Source organism: Phyllostomus discolor, chromosome 3 (assembly GCF_004126475.2).
Source record: "Phyllostomus discolor isolate MPI-MPIP mPhyDis1 chromosome 3, mPhyDis1.pri.v3, whole genome shotgun sequence".
In the NCBI taxonomy this organism is placed as follows: Eukaryota; Metazoa; Chordata; class Mammalia; order Chiroptera; family Phyllostomidae; genus Phyllostomus; species Phyllostomus discolor.
The window spans coordinates 211176652-211198635 of NC_040905.2; the positions used below are offsets into that span (position 1 = coordinate 211176652).

The 21984-nt window shown below is 59.3% G+C and overlaps 1 protein-coding gene across 1 annotated transcript in view; it reads left to right on the forward strand.

Moving 5' to 3' along the window:
* NUP214 (nucleoporin 214) overlaps positions 1–21984 on the forward strand; it is a 77495-nt gene that overhangs the window by 42743 nt on the left and 12768 nt on the right. The window contains exons 25-31 of the mRNA XM_028516280.2: positions 4872–4950; positions 6118–6196; positions 8043–8133; positions 10088–10149; positions 10642–12495; positions 14215–14285; positions 21562–21718. Of these exons, the coding sequence (XP_028372081.1) occupies positions 4872–4950; positions 6118–6196; positions 8043–8133; positions 10088–10149; positions 10642–12495; positions 14215–14285; positions 21562–21718 (2393 nt within the window). The remainder of the gene's footprint in view (positions 1–4871; positions 4951–6117; positions 6197–8042; positions 8134–10087; positions 10150–10641; positions 12496–14214; positions 14286–21561; positions 21719–21984) is intronic.

Below are 21984 nucleotides of genomic sequence, written 5' to 3' on the forward strand. Positions count from 1 at the left end.
GGCAGCACAGTGCGAGGAAGACGCCTGCCTGCGGCTCTGCGTGCTGTGGCTGTGCCCTCCTGCGTCCGTCCGGCCCAGCCTGGCCTGGGACCCAGGGAAGCGTCATGGGGCGTTTCCCGTAGGAGGGGCGTGGCGGTGTGGTGACCGGCGTCCTCCGGACAGTAGTGTCTGTGCCCGTGGTCAGTGCCACGGCTGCAGGAGCACCCAGACCGTGCTTCTCCCACTTCGAGCCCGCACGCGCCCTCCGCCCGGGTCTGCCCCCTCATCAGGTCTGGCTCTGTGAGCGGCCCCGCTTCTCCAGTGCCCTGGCCTCTGTCCCACCTCGGCCCCTTTATCAGCGCTGTGTGCTCCGGGGAGCTCTCAGCTGTCTCAGGGCTGCACCGACAGATGACAGCAAGCCTGCCCACGTCCGTGTCTTGAGGTGACCTTGACGCTCTGCTGTGCTGTTTAGGCCAAGGTGGCATTTGTGGCGGTGGTGAACTTCAAGGGGAAAGATCCAGGCAGTAGCCTTTGGGAACTGGAGCCAGACTCGTAGTGCAGGGCAGGCACAGACAGGCCACCGGGGCGGGGGGGCAGAGTGTTAATGACGTGAGAGGAAGACCCAGCCCAGCGGTGCAGGAAGTGGGGCCCCGCGTCTCTGAGATACTATCGCCACTCACCGTGCACGAGCGGTGTCCCTCGGCGACGCCACCACACCTCTTCTCGGGGCCCGTGTCCCCGAGTGGCTCGTCTTGTCTGGTCTTTGATGCGGGCGTTGTCAGAGCAGCCGCTCTGGGCTTCCCCTTGTTTCCCACCGCAGGAAAGTGCCACGGAAGTTAAAAAGGAATCTGGGAGAACCTTCCCCTTCCTTTCCCTATGGGATTGGGCTCTGGACAGTTGTTGACTTGGTGCCCAGCATGGCGCACGGAGGTGGTTCCTTGTTACTGACCACTGGCCAGCTGGCGATAAGGGGAGCTCGCAGCATGGCCGGTCGGCGGGCGTCGGTGTGTGCCGCCTCCCCCCAAGGACGGCTTCGGAGGGGAATAGGTTCAGTACAGAGTTACTCAGCTTCAGGTTCTGTTCAACGGTGGTTTCCTAACTGCCCTTGGAGTGCTTTATTTTGCCTTTCACTTTTCCTGAGCAGTATCGTACAGAAGATTTGCTGTAAGATGAGCTGACGTGTTCCTGCCGTCGGTCTTCCTCCCATTCCCGGCTTCACCCGTGCTGGCGGTCGGTCAGCGTAACCCTCGCTGGCTGACCGCCCGCCCTGCTGTGCGGGAGCGGGGTGCCGCAGCACACCTCAGGGACTGGGTTCGGCTGAATCTTCCGGGGCCTCTGCCGTGAGCATGATGCTGCCCCACGGTCAGGGACACAGCAGTGAGTCAGTCATACCAGTCCTGCTTCCCTGGCACGTATGTGTAAGCAGGGAGACAGACCCCGAGCTACCAGCCACACGGGTCACTTGACCACAGTGTGGTGAGCTCAAGCTCAGCGAAGGGGGGCGGGGGTGCTAGGGGCCAAGACAGGACTCCTTGCGCTGGGGCCTGGGGCTGATAGAGCAGCTGGTGAGAAAGCGATGTTTTAGCTGGGAGTGGAACAGCGGCCAGGAGTGCCGAGAAAGGGGTTCTGCCTGAGGGCACAAGGGGCTCGGAGCTGGGGCGGCCAGGCGATGGCGGGACCTGTGGGGCGAAGTGGAGAGAAGGCTGCAGTGGGGCCAATGAGGGGAGGTTTTTGGTTTGATTCTTCATTTTTATTAAAGCACACCAGACCCATCATTCCTTTCAGGGGTTTTGTTGTGCGTTCACTCTTGTTCTCACAAAGACTTAAGGAGCCTGTCCTGTGTGCCGCGCACCGTCTGTCTGGTGCCGAGGGCAGGCCGGTAACAAACCCCACAGCCAGCCCGGCCGCGTCCAGAGAGACGAGTGGCGAGTGGGAGGAGCCAGCACAGTGCACACTGTGCACTTGCACCCGGGGGTGGCAGGTGCGGCAGAGAAAAGGGAAGTAGGGAAGGGGCCCAGGGGCCGAGGAGGGGCGCGGGCTGCAGCCTCAACAGGGCGGTCGAGCGAGGAAGGCGCCTCTCGTGTGGCTGACCGGCTCGGGTGTCTCCGCAGTGCCGGCCAGCCAGCCTTCGTCCCACGTTCGGCTGGTTTCTCTGTTGCCGTAACATTCCGCCTCTCGGTGGCCTCTGGCGCTCAACATGCGTTTGGACAAAGACCAAGGCCAGAGAGCAGGCCTCACGGATATCCAACAGGGAAAAGCTCCACGCACAGGGGCCTGTGGCGGGCATGTGGCAGGCAGGTTCACGAAGGAGCCAGGTGGCCCCTGGTGGCTGGGCAGAGAAGAGAGCCCTCGACCTGAGGCCAGGGTGGGGTGGGGGCCCCATCCTGTCCCCTCGAGCGAGCCCGGCTCAGGACCCGGCTGACCATCGGATGTGTTTGAGCAGTTGACAGATCTGATTTGGGGTTTTGTTCATTTTGTTTTTTAGCTGTAGCTGTGTTTGAAAATGGAGATGTAATTTACAAACAGTAAAATTAATCTTTTTTAGCATAAAACTTTAAAGCGCTTTGACAAGTGCCAATAGTTGTGCGTGATGTGTGGTTTCGGCAAGAATCCACTGGTCCTTGGGGTGAGAACAGGTCGGAGGGGCTGGCGTGGGGAGTGTGGGCACGGAGAGCGGCTGGGGGCTTCTCCTTGTGTACCGTGGTGAAGTGGACACAGCAGGACTTACCGTTGTGAGTGTGCAGTTCAGTGACATGAAGTCCGTGTACAGTGCGGTGTGACCCTCACCACTGTTCGCTTCCAGAGCTTTGTCATCATCGCCGCCAGGAGCTGAGTACCCCTTCAATAGTAACTGCTCGCTCCCCCTCCCCTCCACCCCGGTGACCTCCGCTCTGCCTTCTGTCTGGTGATTTGCCTGTTGGAAGTGCCTCGTAGAAGTGGAGCCTCACGTACAGTGTTTGTCCTTTGGTGTCTGGCTTATTTCAGTTTTGTTTTCAAGACTCACCCGTATCGCACCGAGTGTCCGAACTCTGTTCCTTCTGTGACCGAGTGGTGCTCCGTTGTGCACGTGTCCCCGTTCACCTGTCGGTGGACACGTGGGCATTCTCCCCTCGGCTGCTGGGAACGACGAGGCCCACAGGGGACACGGGTTGGTGCACGAGTGTCCGCTTGAGTCCCGGCTTTGGATTACTTCGCATAATGTCCAGGAGCGGGACTGCCGGACGGCGCGGCCCTTCCATGTGGCTTTCTGAACTAAATGGAGCGGACCATGTTTTACAGCACGGTCAGAGGGGCAGGGAGGGGCTGCCCCTTTCTGCACGCCCACCCCCAGTAACAGCAGCAGGAGCAGCGGGCGGGGCCCCGGTCTCTCCGCGTCCTCACCAGCACGTGTCACTGCCCGTCGTTTTAACCGGAGACGCCCTAGTTCGTGTTGAGGGCCGTCGTTGTGGCTTCGGTGTGCGTTCCCCTGATGGCTGTGACCTTGGGCGTCTCTTTGTGTGCCGGTCAGTCCCTCATGTCGATTTTGGAGAAACGTCCACGTGGATCCTTCCCGTTTTTTGACCAGGTTGTTTGTCTCAGGTGTCGAGTGTAAGGTGGATTGTGCAGTCTGGATCCAGCCCCTCGTCAGACGACCGTTTGTACTTCAGTCTTCAGGAGAAAAACTACGGGGTTTTGTTTCACTGACAGTAACCCTGTTTCCCTTCCCTCCCCCTCCTGGTGCCGTCCGTCTGGGGAGGTTCTGTGTGCTCCAGCAGAGTCTGGGGGTGCGTGGAAGGTCATCGTCATTCACTGTTTTCTGCACCACACGGGCTCGTTTGTGCCTTCCTCTCCCGCGCTGATTTCCCGTGGGGAGATGGGAGCCCCCCTGACTGCAGGAAGGGTTCTGCAAAGTCAGACGAGGCCCGACAGCTGCTACCACCGCACCAGGCGGAGCAGCTCGGGGGCGGGGGCGGGTCAGCCTTGACCGCAGGAGTTGCTCCCAGGAGCCTCAGTGGAGCTTTCTCCGGGGGTCGCGTCGACCTGGTGGTCCTTCCCGCACGTTAGCACTTGAATACTCACGGAGATGGTAGCTCTCTGCGTGGCGTGTTCAGGGCTGACGAAAGACGGTGAGAGCTCCCTCTGCAGACAGTGGCTGCACTTTCCACTTTACAGCAGGGGTGCGGGTGGGACACGGGGCCAGCAGTGCATTCGAACCGCTCGTGTGCGGCCTGGTGCGCACCAGGCTCTCGGGGATGGTTCTGTGAGAGGCTGAGCTCTCTGAGTAACTCCTCAGAGCCACGTGCAGCGGCAGGTCCTGTGCGTCCCGTAGACCCCGTGAGCGTGTTCTCCGGCTCGGAAACAGAATCAGAATTTCCCCACGTGGTCCGGAGCTGGGGGTGGGGGTGGGGCCGGGTGGAGAGGGCTCCTTCTGTGGGTAAGAAAAGGTCCTTCAGACTACTTAGTGCTTTCCTTTAGGGTTGCAGGAAGAAAATAAGGGTTAAGGCTACTGCTTTGACTTTTATGTTAAAGACCCAAATTTCATTTAAAGTATGTGGGGTTTTTTTTAAGATTTTATTTACTTATTTTTTTTGAGAGAGGGGAAGGGAGGGAGAGAAACATCAGTGTGTGGTTGACTCCCACACACCCCCCACTGGGGACCCAGCCCCACAACCCTGGTATGTGCCCTGGCTGGGAAGTGAACCGGCGACCCTGTGGTTCTCAGGCCAGCACTCAGTCCACTGAGCCACACCAGCCAGGGCTAAAGAATGTATTCTTCAATCTGAAAACTGTCAAGTGACTCTGGTTACAGTCCAGACATCTGTATTCTGCCCCAAATTGATATTTATTGGACTAAAGGTTGGCTCCAGGATCCACTGTGATTTTCTCTTGAGTGTGTGCTTTATGCTTTTCAGAACTTCGGGGTCCTACTCTGCAGCCAAAACCCCTCACCCCATGCTGACCCCGCTGGCCACTAACAACCAAGCTAAGCAGGTAAGCCCCTGGCTCTTTGCTTTGTTAACAGGCATGTGGTAAAACTTAATCCTGTTCTGTCCTCATTTTGTTTTAAATGAGCCATAAGTGTAATAGAGACCTGTGGTCCCTTCCCCGCGGTTCACGCCAGTCCTGACGCCCAGCAGGCTGGTCAGGGCCTCCCGCCGTCTTCACGGGCCGCGTGACGTCCTGCATGCAGTCATCCTGGGTCCCCGTTCTGACACCTGATGTTCACACGGGTGTTCAGAGCTGCAGCCACTTCCTGCCGCAGCCCTGCAGCAGCCACGTGCAGTGGGCCGGCGGGTGTTGGACACGTCTCCCTCACAGAGCGGCTGAGGCTCGGCGACGAGTGTGGGCGCCCGGGGTCCGCGGGCGGGAGCAGGGCCGGGCCCCCGTCTCCGGCACCTCCCACCCGTGCGTGTTCCGTCGCCCGTCCAGTGTCTGCGTCTGCGGGGCGCCTCTCCTGCTGCCCCTGCGGCCGTCCCCCGGAGCTCGCACATCCTGGGACGCATGCTGGGTCTGCTTTCCGGCTCCTGTGTCACAAACACTGTCTCTCACGAACACCGGTCGTGTGGTCAGCAGGCACAGAGGCCGGCCGGCCGGCAGGGAGACCGAGCTGTCCCAGAAACCCTGCCGCCCTCACCGCGCTCTCGGGCACGTGAGGTCTCGGGTTGGGGCTGAGGCTGAGCGTCAGGGCTGGCCGGGTGTCGGTCCTCGATCACGGCTCCCTGTGTTCCCTGCTTTGCTGTGACTCAAAATGGCATTTAAGCATTCAGCATTCGGTCATTCTTCTGGAAGTTTCCATATTCACTTCGGTGGACACCGGATAAGGGACCAGGTGCAACGAACAGGAGTAAAGAAATATTGACTGAAGGTGGAAAAGTCGAAGACTTTGGCTTTTTCAGTTACAAATTTATTGAGAACCAAAACTCGTTATATTCATTTACTGCTTCATGCGTTTGTCTGCCCGATGCTCACCCCAGTGCCTTCCGTGTGCGGAGCAGGACGGGCCCGGCCCCGCCTCGCCCCGTCGGCACTTGCAGAACGAGCGTCCCCTTCTGTGATGCAGCCGTAGGCGTGTTACGGACTGCGCTGTCACTGCACGTGTGTGCTGTCCCGAGGATGTTCGGGGTCTCCCTCACACGCTGTGCTTGTGCTCTCTCCTAGGGGTCGCTGGTAAACCCCCTCAAGCTGTCTGGGCCCGCGCCCGCCTCCGGTCAGCTGCCGTCCAGCGACAAGGCTGCAGGTCAGTTTGCATTTCTGCTGGGGAGAGAGCGCCGGTGAGAGGGGCGCCCGCCGCAGACCGCAGAGGTCTGAGTCACCCAGGCGGTCGGCCCGGGGAGCCGGGTGCAGGGACGTCACAGGGCCTCGGTGGCTGCAGACGCTCCAGGAAACCCGTGGCCCCTCAGCGACCCTGCAGGCCTCTGGAGTTGGAGAGCAGCGGGCACACCCTCCCCTCAGCCGCTTCTCCCGAACAGGCGCCGTGGGCGGCCTCCCGCTGGCCGGTCGGGTGGAGGGGAGCGGGTTGGAACACTGGACGCTGTCCCTCCTCCCGGGGGGAGCGCAGACTTCTCTCGGCTCGCAGTGGCGGTTCGAAAGCCAGTGGGATACACGGAGTAGACCGATGTGGTGCAGTGTGAGGTTTCAGAGCGGGGGTGGCGTCGGCGTCAGAGTCCATGACTTCGCCTACTTCCGACACCCACTCGAGCACAGTTGTTCACCGAAGTTCACTTGACCGTGGGCGCGCCCCGCAGGCGTCCGCACTGCCCGCGGGCACTTGGGGCAGCAGCGTGCTTGCACGGAGAACCCAGTTCCCACGGGGGCCCCGTCCGCCGCAGCCCCTGCCTCTGCCGCCTTTTCTGCTGCCTTTCCTGCCGCCGCTTTCTGGGGCGCGTGCTGCTCTCTGCGCCAGCGGCCGTGTGCTGGCTGCCGTCCTCCTCTTCCACCACGCTCAGGGCTCCGGTTCTCATTTCATCGTTTTTATTTTATCTACGGGTTTTATTTATTAATTTCCTTGTTTATTTATTGTTGGGGGGAAGGAGGGAGAAAGAGGGAAACATCACGTGTGGTTGTCTCTTATGTGCCTCCCCCTGGGGACCCGGCCCTCAACCCAGGCATGTGCCCTGACTGGGAATCGAACCAGCGACCTCTCGGTTTGCAGGCAGGCGCTCAGTCCACAGCAGCCAGGGCCAGGTTTTATTTTGATGCATGTTTTCAAGGGGGGGTCTTCAAGCTAATTCGGTGGGACTTGCCGAACCTCGCATGGTAGCATCTGCTGTCCCTAATCCCCCCTCAGTCGTGCACTCGCCTGACTCCTCTGCAGTCAGAAGCGTCCTCGTGGACAGTGGGAGCATCTGCACCAAACGCTCTCCGAGCGCCGCCCTCAGGAGGAGCCCACGCTGGTTCCGGGGTCCGGGTCGCGCCGAAGCACGGCTGTCACCGCCTGTGCCTCGCACTCGGGGACGCTGCACGTGCTTCTTGGCGAGGGTCTGAAGCCTCGTGGTAGAAGGAGGGTTCTAGTGGGTCAGGAGGCGTCCGAGTCCCCTGGGGTGCAAGTGAAGAAATTTGTTCCCATTTCTGGCTAATGTTTTAGAAAAAACTTGAAAGATCTCGTGTCCTAACTTTAAGGACTTCATCGGAGAGTTCTTTTACTCCTCAAGTGAACAGTCCGTGATCTCGGAGAGACTTTGCCTCGCAGCGTCTCACGCAGCCGGCATGACTCGCAAAGATCACTTGGTGGTGATGGTGAAATATTCTCCTGTGTTGCTGGGCGTCTGCTTGTGTGTTCACTTGCTGGGGAGTCAAAAGAAAAGGGCTTTTGGGGGGGTAGGAAAATTTTCCTGAGAAATACTATTTGAGAATTTGCCAAAAATTTAGTTTACAAAACGTATCTGAAACCTCTGTACAATAACTCTCTTACGACTGATCGTGGACATGCCGCCACTGTCCCTCCCCCTTGGCTGTGTGGGACGCACGTGCGGCCCAGAGGCCTGGGGGCCGGCTCTGCACACCACGCCGCTGCCACAGCCACAGGCCGGAACCGTGTCTCTGACTGGCTTTTCCTAATGTTCTCGTTTTCCCCCCAGTTTCAGGGCCGGGGGCCACCAAGACGGAAACCGCCGTGACGTCCACCCCGTCTGCAGTCGGGCAGTTCGGCAAGACCTTCTCCTTCTCTTCGCCAGGGTCAGTAGCGAACTCTGGTTTTGTGGCACTTCACTAGCAGCCTGGGGGGTAGGCAGCGTCCCCACATCCCACAGTCAGTCAGTACAATGGTCATGAAATGCACGGGAGCCCAGAGTACTTACCGCTTGCAAGAGCACACGGACGGTAGGGCAGCAGCCTGAGGCCCTGCTGTGAGTCTGTTTCCCCTCTTCCGTTCGGCCTTAATACGTGTGCTGCTCCATGTCGTCTCGGTCTTCAGAAGAAGCCTCACTGTCTCCGGCTCATGGGCCTGTGTCACACAGTTCAGTCGGCCTGGTCCGTCGTACTGAAATGTTTTCATTCCGGCCGCCTGGGGCGGACGTGACATTCGCATTGGCCTTCCTGCACAGAGCAGCGCGCTCGCCGAGCTTCCGAGGGAAGGCTGGGCGCTACCCTCGGAGGGGGTGGGGCAGGCCGTCACCTCCAGGGAGCCTCCCGCATCCTTGCCCTCCACGGGTGGAGCTGGACTCCGTGCGGCTGGGACGCAGACCCGCCCGCAGACTTTCCGCCATCAGGGGGGCGGTGCGCTCCGTCCTGTCAGAAAGCCTCTCGGGCTCAGTCCGTCAGCGTGCAGTCACACTGAGCACGCTCTTTGCTCCGACGCTGCAGAATGCTCTTTGAGCATTTTGCAGGCCTAACACATTAAAAGAAAAGAGGATGTTAGGGTTTGAGAGGGGAAATTAGATGCCGTATGATTTCCCCTCTACTGTAAATTGTTCTATGCAGGGTCCGGCAGGGGTGCCACCGGCTTGACCGCGGTTGGTGGGGTGCGTGCCTGTCCCGCACGAGGTGGACAGCAGTGTGAACGTTCCACCTAAAATGTCACGGGGTGCTTGAGTGGGGTGCTGTTACGTTACAGCGTTACATGCTTGTGACTTTGTAATACAAGGTTTTGTCGTAAAAAGGGGGCGTGCCTCCCAAAGGTACTTCAGAGCAAAGTTTAAAGAGTAGTCAACGCCGGGAGTTAGGGCATCTTTTACAGGTGCTGATGAGTGATCTTCACTTCTGTGAACCGATACCCTTCTTCCCACTTCTAAAATAAGCTAAAAAGGTTTGGGTCATTGGGTTAATGGCTTACCTCCATTAGATAGAATTTCTCCACCAAGGTGGAGGCAAAGAAAAAGAGTTTTTCTTAAATACGATAAACCATTTAACACCCCATTTTAGATGGTCTTTGTCCGTTTGATGAAGGCCACGATGGGTAAAAAATCTAAACTTGCACATTGCTTGTTACATGTGATGCACTCGGTCCCTTACATTTTAAAGTTACATCAACTTAAATGTGCGGCCTGAGCTTTCATCCCAATAACAAGTCTGCTCCGCTGACACCTGGGCTGACCTCTCCTCTTCGCTGCCACGTCCGTGCTCGCGGCGCAGGGACGACGTACAGGAGGCGGAGGAGGTGGGGGAGTTGGGGCTGGGTGTGGACCAGGCTCTCCGGGCCCAGGGCCGAGGGGTGTGCGGACGGCAGCGATGGTGGCGTCCGTGTCGGGCTCCCCACCCAGCGCCCTCGTGGCCTGCGCCCTCCTCACACGCCCTTTGACGCCGGGGCGGGCTACGAGCACGTCCCCCTAATCCGCCGGTCTGTGTCCTGCACGGGGCGGCCCTCGGCCCCAGCCACCGTCCCCACGTGCGCACGGCCCTGTGTCCGCGCTGCTGCTGCTCCTCTGTCCTCCTCGGAATGGGCTCCAGCCCGGCCATCCCCGTGCGGCCTTCTCAGCCGCTGCCCCCGCTCGCCTCCCCACAGGCGGCCCCGCCGCGGAGGTCCTGGATGCCTGCCCGCCTGCCTGCCTCGCAGGCGCGCGCTCTGCGCTCTGCCCCTGCTGGCCGCCCCACTGTGCGTTCCCGCGGAGCAGGCTGCGCGGAGCTGTGTGACGCGGCGTGTTAGAAGGGGGTGCGGCGCCTTGGTGGTGACCCTGTCTCTTTTCTCTCCCAGGACCAGCTTCAATTTCGGGATAATCACACCGACGCCATCTTCTAATTTCACTGGTGCGCAAGGTACGGCCCCTGTCACGCAGCGTTACTTTAGTCTTTCCCCCGGACGAGTGCCAGGGTCTTCTGCGCCGATGCGTTGGCCTTTTCCTTGCCGCTGAGTCTTGCCCCAAGTATTTGCCGTAAGTTTACTGTGGGTGTCACCCATCCGAAGAGGCTGGTCCGTGACTAACCCAACGCTGTGGGTGCCAAGAATGGCACCAAGGAGAGCGCACACACGGGGGAAAAGAAGGGCAGCCACCTTCTCGTTTCTCCTGTGGGCCAGTAAGGTAACTGTAGGCGTTGCAGCGATGCCATAGGTGTGACACACGGGCATAAGGACGGCTGTGCGTGCCAGCAGCCCAGTGCCTCGCAGAGCGAGGGGCGCCATGGAGGGCACGCACTGCCCTTCCTGGGGAGACGGCTGTTGGCAGCCGCCGTCCCTGCCCGTGTTGGCGGAGATGTGACGGTCACATTCTGCTACATCCACCCCGTTTCCTGCTTTCTTTGTCTTACCAGGGGCAGCACCCCCCGCTAAGGAGTCCAGCCAGCCGGACACATTCTCGTTTGGCGGGGTTGGCAAACCTTTACCTGAGACCATTTCTGAAAGCTCGCCTCCCTCAGCAGTGACAACAGCGTCGACCGCCCCTGGAGCTGCTTCCGCTCCCTCGGGAGAGCCTGCTGCGTCAAGTGGCAGGCCTGTGGCGCCGTCCGGGATTGCTCTGGGCACCCCTCCCGGCAAGCTGGAAACCCCGCCGTCCAAGTTGGGGGACCTGCTGTTCCCAAGCTCTTCAGCTGGCGAGACTCTCGGCAGCTTCTCGGGGCTGCGGGTTGGCCAAGCCGATGACTCCACAAAGCCGGCCGGTAAGGCTGCGTCCGCAAGCCTGACGAGCGCACAGCCGGCGAAGACCCCCCTCATCTCCTCCGGGTTTACCTTTGCTGGCCCTCCCACCGTGGGCAAGCCCGCGGAGCTTCCTGTGGCCTCCTCCGGGGCCACCGCCGCTGCCGCCACCACCGCCACACAGGCGCCAGCTGCACACACAAGCACGAGCGGGGCCTCGGCGGGCGTCTTCGGCAGCCTGCCCCTCACCAGTGCGGGGTCCCCCGGGCTCGTGAGCTTCAGTGGCCTCTCTCTGAGTGGCGGCAAGACTGGCTTCTCCTTCGGAAGCCAGCAGACGAGTCACACGGCACCCCCGCCTGCCCCACCGTCAGCCACCGCTGCCCCTTCCCACCCCACGTCGTTCCCCGTGATGTCGTTCGGTGGCCTCCTGAGTTCAGCGCCCGCCCCCACCCTCCCTGCGTCCTCTGCTAAGGGCACCGAGGAGGCGACGTCGGCGTCTGTGCCTGAGAAGCCAGGCAGCAGCGAGGTCTTGGCGGCGGCAGCCTCGCTTCCAGGGCCTCCGCAGTCGGCCCCACTTCCCCAGGCTCCTCTGCAGACCCCCGACTCCGTCAAGAAAGAGCCTGTGCCGGCCCAGCCCACGGGCAGCGGCCCTGGTGCCGCAGCGGCAAGCACCAGTCTCCCGGCACCTCCTGCAGAGGCCGCGCCGGCAGCCCCCGGGGTCCCCGACGTCAAGGCAGAGGCGGCCTCCCCCGTGTCCTCCCTCTCGGCGCCTGGGCCGGCTGCCGTCACCGCAGCCACAGCCACAGCCCCAGGTGCAGGCCCTGTGGCGGCAGAAACATCAGGTGCCCCCACGGCCACGAGCGCTGTTCCCAGTGCGGCCCCCAGCCCCGCCGCAGACACGGCGGGGCTCGGGGCTGTCACGTCCGGCTCCCCTGTCTTCACCCCGCCGCCTGCTGCCAGTTCCAGCTCAGCCTTCAGCCAGCTCACCAGCAGCACGGCCACCGCCCCCTCGGCTGCCCCCGTGTTTGGGCAGGCGGCCGCCGGCGCCGCACCGAGCCTGTTTGGGCAGCAGGCGGGCAGCGCGGCCAGCACGGCCACCGCCACACCGCAGGCCAGCGGCTCGGGGTTCGGCGGCCCGGCGTTCGGCACCTCGGCCACCACCGGGGTCTTCGGGCAGACGGCGGCCTTCGGGCAGGCCCCGGCCTTCGGGCAGGCGACGAGCGGCCCGGCGAGCAGCTTCTCCTTCAGCCAGCCTGCCTTCAGCTCCGGGCCCGCCTTCGGCCAGCCGGTGTCCTCCGCGCCCACGTCCACCAGTGGGAACGTCTTCGGGGCCTCTTCGGGCGCCAGCAGCTCCAGCTCCTTCTCCTTCGGACAGTCGTCTGCCGGCACGGGCGCGGGGGTGTTTGGCCAGAGCACCCCCCCTGCCTTCGGCCAGAGCCCTGGCTTCGGGTCGGGGGGCTCCGTGTTCGGGGCTGCCTCGGCCGCCACCACCACGGCAGCATCCTCGGGGTTCAGCTTTTGTCAGGCGTCAGGTGAGCGTTAATGGAAGTTTCCTGCCTTGTCCCCCCGTGTTACCTGCAGCGCTGGCAGCGAGCCAGCGTTGCCGCCGTAGTCAGGGGAGAAGGGACGGCACGGACGACTGTGCACGGTCCAGGGCAGCACCCCGTGCTGGCGGCCCCGGGCGTTCCTTGGCCGGGGCGCTGTGGGCTCGTCCGCCCTCCTCAGCACGCCCTCCTCTCTCCTGGCGGCAGGGTGCTGATTGCACGGTAACAGTTAAGGTTGTGACGTGTGATGCACGGGTCGTCTTAGTCAGGAGAGTGTTCATTCAGAAGCACTTCAGAGGTCATGGCGTGCAAAACCGTCCAGCCACAGGGGGGCGGCCTGTCGCCCCTGAGAGCCCGCAGACCAGAACTGTGCTCCCGAGCCCCCGGCCACGGCCCCGCCGGCGTTTTTGGTCTCCTCCGACGCCTCCTTCCTGGCTGGGGGGACAGGTACCGACGTTCGAGAAGTTTGGTCTTCCTGCGTGCAGTGTTGTAGTTTAAAAACAAAAATGAAATCTTTGCATTTTACTTTTTGGAAAACTAAAATGGAATTTTTGTTGCACATCCAGTTGTAGCAGCTCCTTTTTAAAATGTTGCAGCAGAACGATTTGAAACCTGTTTCCAAAGGCTCACTCCCTGACGGCCAGCTCATGGAAGGCGGTTCTTCTGCAGAGGGGACTCTGGGGGAACAGGGTTATTGGTTTCTTTGTCGGTAGGGTTCCGCGCAACTGCGAGTTCATTCCCCCGGTGGTAACTTGTTTGAAAATGGCTCCTCATTTATTAGAAAGGAAATCTTTCCTTTCCTTCCTTCAACAAACGTTTGTTCGGCTTCCTCTGAGTTCGGCTCCAAGGACTCGGGGGTGGGACACGGCCCCGGGGCCCGCCTGCCGGCCTGGGAAGAGTCAGGTCAGCCGACACCGACACCGGTGACCTGGCCTGGAGGGAGGACGGGGGAGGTCTTGAGTCCCAGGGAGTGGGACGTTCGGCCCCTCTCTTCGGCACCCTTGGTTCAGTCAGAACCTGAGGTCCCCCCTGCACGCACACAGTCAGACTGCTCTGTCATAACCAGAGGCCTGGGAAGAAGCCGCCCCTCCTGCAGCAGCTGCGGAGAGGCCCCCGAGCCGCCACTCCAGCCCTGGCTGAGGAACGGGGGCCTGCCTGTGCTCCCTGCCTCGTCCGGCGATGGGAGGGAGGCTGGCGCTCCTGCCTCCCAGCTCCGTCGGGTGGGGCTCTTCCTGTGCCGCGGCGCTGGCCCGGCCTCCCCGGCCCTGTTCGGCCCAGCACCTCACCCGAGGAATGCCATGCCGGAGAAGGACAGACTGCCCTGAGGGAGTCTGCCCTGGGAGGTCAGAGGGAGCCAGGGCACAGACGTGAGCGGGCAGTGACCCCTTGGCGGCTGAGAGTCCGGGGCACAGCTCCTCCCAGGAGGCCCTGCCCCGTCCCCACCTCGTCCCCGCCCCCTCGGGCCTGGCAGGAGGCAGGACTCGATCCTTGGGGCTTTGGGATTCGTGCAGTGATCAAGTGTTAGCGAAGCAAAAACACCTGTGTTTACTCAGGACTTTCTTCATTTCCTAGATGGGAGGACAGAGTTCATTCAGGGGCTGATGTATTGTACGGTATCTCAGCATGCTTCGTGGCCGTTTTAAAAAAAACTTGGGTATTATAACAGACTCACCCAATTTAAACTCTTACTCTCCTTTTACTTTATAGGTTTTGGATCTAGTAATACTGGTTCTTTGTTTGGTCAAGCCGCCAGTACCGGGGGAACAGTCTTTGGCCAGGTAAGCATGGGTGTTGGGCTCTGTGCGTGGCGACGTCTCCCAGCCCCACCCTCACGGCCCCTACACACGCTGGGATCTGTGCGGGTGGTGCGCCTCGCCACAGCCCGCAGCCCCTGTGTGCGCGAGCCCCAGCCTCTGATCCGAGAGGATCGCTGCCTGCCGACCCTTCTTTAAAGGGAAGCACGTTGCCTGACCTCCATCAGCCAAGAACTTGCAAGAAACCAGGGACCCCTTTTGGTGACCTGAGCTGTTTTGCATGGCTAGTGACTGTGTGCTGGGCGTGGTTTTGGGTGCTGTATGTAAATTGACTCCTGTCGTCATAGTACCTCCGTCAGGCAGGTGCCCTCGGGTCCTCATGAGACGATGAGGACCCCAAGGGCCTGGAGGTTGCCACCATTAGGTCAGAGTAACCCGTGAGGAGTCCTCCTGAAGAGAGGCGCTCCTGTCTGCCGGGAGTGACTGTGGCTTTCTGAAGGTGGAGCTGGTGTTTGTCCACAGTTGGGGAAGTGCAGGGCGTGTTACTTGTTTTTATGCATCTTTGGGGAAAGATTTCCTTCAGCGTCTGCCTCCTTTGAAGGTGGGCTCTGCGCTAGTCGGGGATCCTGGGCAGAGAGAAATGGAACTTCTCCAGTTTCCAGTGATGGGGGTCAGACCTCTCAAACCCAGTTCGCCCCTGACCACAGCTGAAACTGCTGCTAGATAAAACACGAAGCCAGAGTTCTTAAAAGCGCTCGTGAGCTGACAAGGTAGTTTGCCGAATCACAAGGAAAATGGGAACCAATGGCGGTGATGGAGCACAGAACCCAAGTTCGCCCTGAAAGCGTCTACTGATCTGAGAAGATTGGAGTTTCCTGTTTTACTAACCTGGAAGGGCCAAGGAGCAGAAGTCACTATCCCAGATACGCACAAAGGGAGCGGTCCTCCCCGCGGCGATCTGTGGCTCCGGACGCGCCGGCCCCAGCCTGCGCGTGTGGCCTGGCGTGGTCCTGGGGCGGCTGTGTCTGCAGCCGCCGGGCCGAAGTGGCAGGCGCGAAGACAAGCAGCATGACGCTCAGCCTCGAGTAGTTAACGTCACTGAAACACAGCCCGCGCACAACATCGGTTTCCGGCGTCCAGCACGGCGACTCGGCATGTGTCTGTCTGTCCACGTGCTCGCCACACTAAGTCTAGGAGCCGTCCGTCACCGTGTCAACTCGCCACTCTGTTACTGGCTGTGTTCTTGTCCACCTCGGGTCATTTCTGAGGACGTTGGTCCCCAGACTTAGTCACAGCGGGAACCGAGGAACCGTGGTCAAGAGCCAGGACAAACATCAGGCGCACAGGGACTCCCAGAGCAGCTCGTTTCCAGCGCCTTCATCTCCTGCACGCATCACCTCAGGGCTGGAACTCTGCAGCACACTAAAAACGTGCTTTTTGCCAATCGGACAAAAAAGTAGGTATAATTGTGATTGATTCACACCAGACAGCCATTGTAGTGTTGGCTGTTATCATTTTTAACCTGACAGTCTAAGGGAAAAGAGGTCAGTGCCCCCGACTTGGTCAGGTTTTAAAAATTCTTGCAGCACACTGGTCGAAAATCACTGTCCTAGGCTGTAAAACAGCTGGGCTTTACGTGTTTAGGAGAAATAAAAGACAAGCTTGAAAATACCAGTAAAAAATAGGAAATTACAAGAAGTGTGATAGCAGCTTTGAAAAAGAACCAAACAGATCTTGTAGAAAAATGTAGTAACTAAAATTTTATGTAACCAGATTAGACCCAGGTGAAGAGAACAGTAATATACTAGGCCAAGGGTCAGCAAGCTTTTTCTGTAAAGAGCCAGACAGGAAACATTTTAGACACTGAGGGCTTGGTTATCCTTCCATAAAACCGTATTCATAAAACCAGAAGGCTGGACTTGGCCCATCGAATAACAGCTGGCTGAACCTTGAACTACAAACCAGTTCGGATTAAGTTACCTGGACTGCCCCATGGAAGGTGCAAAAGCAGAAGTCCTAAAAGGGGAAACCCAACGTACATTTAATCAGACGGAGGAGCAAGAGAAGGAAAGCATGGCAATGCAAGAAGAGACCCAGACAGAAATTTCCAGAAGCAACAGAAAGAGTATGCCGCAGGTTCCGAAGTCCGACAGATGCCACGCAGGACGGGTAAAAGGAGGTCGAGTCCGGGACCTCGACCCGAAGGACGAGGAGGGTGAAATGTCAAAGGCACTCGGAGAAAGCAGGACCGGAGACGGTCTGCCGTCCTGAACTCCGCAGACCCGGCGGAAGCTGCTTCTGCAGAACGTGGCCAGGCGTCTTCCAGGCGGACGCCGAGAGCGCTTCGCCGAGGGGGCCTGGTGGAGATTCTGGTGGACGTTCTTCGGGCGGAAGGAAAACTTGGTCTCGTTAAATTGCAGCTTTCTTAATTTTAGGGTAAAAGGAGCCATGAAATGGGAAATTTCTAGCGTATATAACCAAGAGAGTAGTTGTATTCAGAAAACATAAACAATACCAACCAAAAAGAAGAGAGAACTGCACCCCCACCAAAACGGCCAGCGCCGGAAGGGCTGCCGACACCCAGTGGTGGCGAGGACGGGGAACGAGGAGGAGCACCCACACATTGCTGGTGGGGGGTTGTTCGCCTTCGAAAGTCGTCCAGTGGGACCGAGACTGGAGACGCAAGGTTCCTGCCGCTCCAGCAGGTCCGCTTCCAGACGGGGAGGCAGCGGGAGAACCGAGCGCCCTTGTTCCAAGGCCATGGACGAGGGCGTCCGCAGCAGCTGGCTCATGACCGCTAAGCACAGGGAACGACCCAGGCGCTTCTCGGCTGGGGCGTGGGTGCAGTCCCCGTGGCATGTTCGTGCGGTGGAGCATCACAGAGCAGTGGGTAAAAGGCGCCGCTCTTGCATAGAAGCAGACGGGCGGGCCACGTGCGCACGGTGTTCAGCGAGGCAGCCGGACTCGAGAGCGCTGCTGCTGGGCTGCACATACGCAGGGAGACGGTGCGGGCCGCGTCGGCCATCATGGTGGACGTCAGGTAGTGCCTGCCCTCAGGCCAGGAAAGGGGGGTGCGAAGGAGCCTTGTGAAGTGCTACTGAGGTCAGATGTGGGGTTCATCCACCGTCATCAACACTCCCAGGTCAGAGTCCACTCGGCACTCGGCACGGGAAACCTGGGCACGGGATGGAGGTGACAGAGAGGGAGTTGGGGAAGACTCCATTAAAACGGGCAGCGGTGGCTGCGCACGTTGTGAATGTGCTCGCGCCACTGGACTGTGCACTTAAAAACACTTAAGATCGTAAGCTTTACGTATACATTACAGCAATTTTTTTACAGAAGTTAGAAATGGGGGCGGATAGCCAGGGACTGATAACATATTCAAATTAGTTAGTAATACAAATTAAAACACAGAGAGCTGCAGAATTATTGTTATGAGTATAGCATCTTTGTTTGAAAAGATGAGAAAGCCCTAGAAATGGGTGGTGGCGATGGCAGCCCAGTGCTGAGTGTGCTTAATGCCAGTGAGCTGCACTCTTAACGTGGTGAGTTTTACGTTACTTACACTTGCCACAATAAAAAATAAAGACAAAGGAGGTTAAAACGTTATTTTTAAAACAGGAAGAATAGGCCCTGGCTGGTGTGGCTGAGTGGACTGAGTGCCGGCTTGTGAACCAAACAGTTACTGGTTTGTTTCCCGGTCAGGGCGTGAGGCTGGGTTGCGGGCCAGGTCCCCAGTAGGGGGCACCCGAGAGGCAACCACACACTGATGTTTCTCTCCCTCTCTTTCTCCCTTCCCCTCTCTCTAAAAATAAAGTCATTTAAAAGACAAAACAAGAAGAGTAGGCAAATTCATAGAGCCAAAAATTAAATGAGCACTTACCAGTGTCCGGGCGGAGGAGGAACCGGGGACGCGATTGCTCAGTGGTCTCAGGATTCCGGTTGCGGTGAAGACGCTTTGGAAATGGACGGTGGTGGTGGCCGCACAGCACCGTGGCTAGAGTTAGTGCCGCCGAGGCGTGCGCTTCAAAGTGGGTGAAATGACACGTTTTATGTTTTTTATATATATAAATTAAAAGTGTAAATACCAAAAACCACTGAATTTTTTACTTTGAGTCAGTTCTGTGGTGTTATGAATGATATCCCAATGAAGCTGTTTTAAAAACAAATTGGGGTCTGAGAGACTTGCACCTAATACAGCAGTAATTTGCTCAGCGTAAAAACCCCCCAGTCCACCCCCCACCCCAACTTCTGCCAGTAAGAAAAGGGAAGCAAGGGCAGAACTGGGAAATGAAAAAGCTTGCGGTCTTATGATCTCCCGTTGCCAGGAACTGCTGGATCCCAAGGTGGCCCGGCTGCCGCAAACACAAGAGCGAGACGGAGAAACTGAGCCCGAAGCAGAGACAGCAGCCCGGGCCTCCGTCCCCCCGCAGCTGCGGGCGAGGTCTGCACGCTGCCCCCTCATGTCGGGGTCCGGGTGCAGGAGAGGGCCCACGCTCTGGGGAGAGCATCAGGCTGCTTCGGGCACCCCACGACTGTGCACGGAGGCCAGCGCATGCGCCCCTCCCCCCGAGTGATTGTGTAACGTGCAGAGCAGTAAAAACAAAAGGGGACCTCACAGTCACATTCTGGAAATCAGCAAAAACAACGTGTTGACGGTCCAGATCTTAGAACTGTTGGACGGAGTCTTTAGACCAACTGTTGTGTCGTACTCGAGGACTTACCAGGAAACGAAGGAATGATAAAGAGTCTCAGCAGACAAACGGGAATTACAGAAACACACTTCTGTACCCGAAGTTAACACTCAGTGCCTGAAGTAAAGAGTGGCTAGACAGGACAGCGGCGGAGTGAGTGCTGCAGAAGAGCAGGGGACTTGGGGCGGGTCAGCAGAAGTGACCCGGACGGAGCTCCGGGGCCGGGGAAAGGCAGGCCGTGAGTGACGAGAGCGGCAATGGCGGGCAGTCCACTGCGCTTGCGGTCAGGGTCCCAGGGAGAGGGGACAGAGGGGGGCTTGGAAAAAATTCCCTGAAGCCCTGGCTGGTTCAGCTCAGTGGGTTGAGCTAGGGCTGAGAACCAAAGGGTCGCCAGTTCGATTCCCAGTCAGGGCACATGCCTGGGTTGCAGGCCGGGTCCCCAGTGGGGGCCATCTAAGAAGCAACCACACACTGATGTTTCTCTCCCTCTCTTTCTCCCTCCCTTCCCCTCTCTCTAAAAATAAATAAATAAAATCTTTAAGAAGAAAAAATTACATGAAGAAACTGTGGCCAATCTTTTGTTTCAAATTTGTTGGTAAACAGGCATCCATGGATCTAAGAAATTGAGAATAAACACTAGAAAACCACAACTGGACACATCAGTGTTCACCTTCCCAAAACCAAATGTTAAAAAAGGAATTTTTTTAAAGATTTTATTTATTTATACTTAGGGGGAGGGGAGGAAGAAAGAGAGAGAGAGAAACGTCAATCTGTTGCCTCTTGCACATGCCCCAACCGAAGACCAAACCCGCAGCCCAGGCGCATGCCCTGACCGGGAACTGACCGGCGGCCTCTCTCTTTGTAGTGTGATGCCCAGCCAACCGAGCTGTACCAGTCAGGGCTAAAGAGGAATCTTAAAACACCTGTGCTACCTTGGAGCAGACCAGCGGTTGTCAGCCAGCATTGGTCTTGTCCCCCAGGGGACTGCCACGGTCGCAGTGTCAGGAGACCTGCGTGGTCCTCGTGAATGGGGATTCTACTGGCATCTAGTGGGCGCGGGCCGGGGGCGCGCCAGGCCCCCTGCAGCCCTCCGGATCACAGAACTGCCCCGCCCAGGGTGTCAGCAGTGTCGGTTGGCATCAGCAGCCGCTGGGCAAAGATTCCTTAGGGCACAGAAGGCACTGACCATAAAAGAAGAAAATTGAAACCTGGACTTCATTAAAATTACAAACTAGTGCTCATCAAGGGACTTGTTGCAAGATGAAAAGGCAGGGCGCAGGCTGGGAGGAGATGTTTATAACACGGATCGAGCCAGACGGCTTCTGTCTGCAGTCTCCAGCGTGGAGCACGGAAGCAGGTGTGCTTTGCTGAGTACGCCTCCAAGAAGAGCTTACTCTTGCGTTACTATTTGTTTATTATCTTCCACATGGACAGCTGGAAACCTGCTTTCGCGCCTGCCTGTGTAAAGAGCTCCTGTGAATCAAAAATAAAAGGACACCCGATTTGAGAAGTAAACCAAGTGCCTGGGCAGATACTGACGGGAGAGGACACGCGAGTGGCAGTGAACACGTGGAGGGCAGCTCGGCCTGGCTGGTCCTCGGGGGCATGCAGGTGGCACCCGCGGCGCGGTGCGGCTCTGCACCTGCCGGGACAGCCCAGAGCCTCCGGCCGGCGCGCCACAGGGGTTTCCGAAACACTCAGTGCCAGCCCGTGCAGCCGGGCTCGGCCCGCTTTTCCCTCAGACCATCAGGCGAAACGGTGACTACGGCCAGTACAACAATGGCCATCCATGTGAATGAATGAGAATTATTTTGGGGGGTCAGTCAGCAGAAGACACAGTTTTCGGTGACCCAGAGAATGTTAGGAGTGAACCCATCTGTGTGTGCGCGCCAGGAGGTGGGGGAGGCCGGGACCGCGGCTCCAGAGCAGCTGCGTCTCTGCGTGTTGCTGGTGGGAGTGTGACGTGGTGCGGTCGTCCCGGAACATCGCTTGGCGGCCTCTTAGCATCTTAAATGTGCACGGGTTTTACGGGCTGGCCACTCCAGTCCTGGGTGTCTACCCAAAAGGAAAGGAAATGTGCAGCCACGAGCGGTGGTCACCACCTCGGCGGTGGAGCCCATTCGAGACTTTCTGCGGCGCTGGCACAGTCACCGGGGAGTGGGAGGAGCACCCATGTTGGGGGAGAAGCCGGCGCAGGCCACGTGACGGCAGTGGCTCCCGAGTTCAGCCGGAGACCGGGGGGACCCAAACAGGAGGTGCTCACGATAGCCTGGAAGTGTCTTTACGCTTCTTCACTGGGGGGACTCGGGAGGGGTGGGTGTCTCGCCCCTGGCATCGTGTCAGCAGGGACCGCAGGCCGCAGGGCAGTGCGACGCTGAGAGTCCCCACCCGCCCACCACGAGTCGGGCTCAGAGGACCTCGGCCGTGGGTGAGTGGGGCGCTCCAGGCTCTTTCGGAGGGCCCGTGCAGAGCCTGGCTTCCTCGGGGTGGCGAGCACATCCACTCCGGAACGGACCGGGCCTCCCCGTGTGCCCCGGCCGTGCCGGCCTCCGGTCCGCACACGCGCGGCCTCTCACCCTGCCCCGCTTCCCGCCCCTGTTCCCCAGCAGCCGGCGTCGTCCAGTGGCAGCGTGTTCGGGTCCGGAGGCGCCACAAGAGGGGGCGGCTTCTTCAGCGGCCTCGGAGGGAAGCCCAGCCAGGACGCGGCCAACAAGAACCCGTTCAGCTCGGCCAGCGGGGGCTTCGGATCCACGGCCGCCTCGAGTGAGTCCAGCGGGTCTTCCCCGTCCCTCCGCCCCCTACGCCGCTGTCATCTTTGTGGTACTGCCAGCACTTCGGTGACCGGGGTGGGAAGGGACACCTGCCCCAGGGCGGTGTGGCCTGTTGTGACCTCGTTTCTCGGTCTCAGTTCTTTAGTGAGTGTCCCACGTGGTCCTGAGGAGGCAGTGGGGCTGCGGGGGGGGGGGGGGGGGGGGGCGTGCCAGGAGCTGGGACTGAAGTGCCTGGAGGTGCACGCGGGCAGGCAGGCG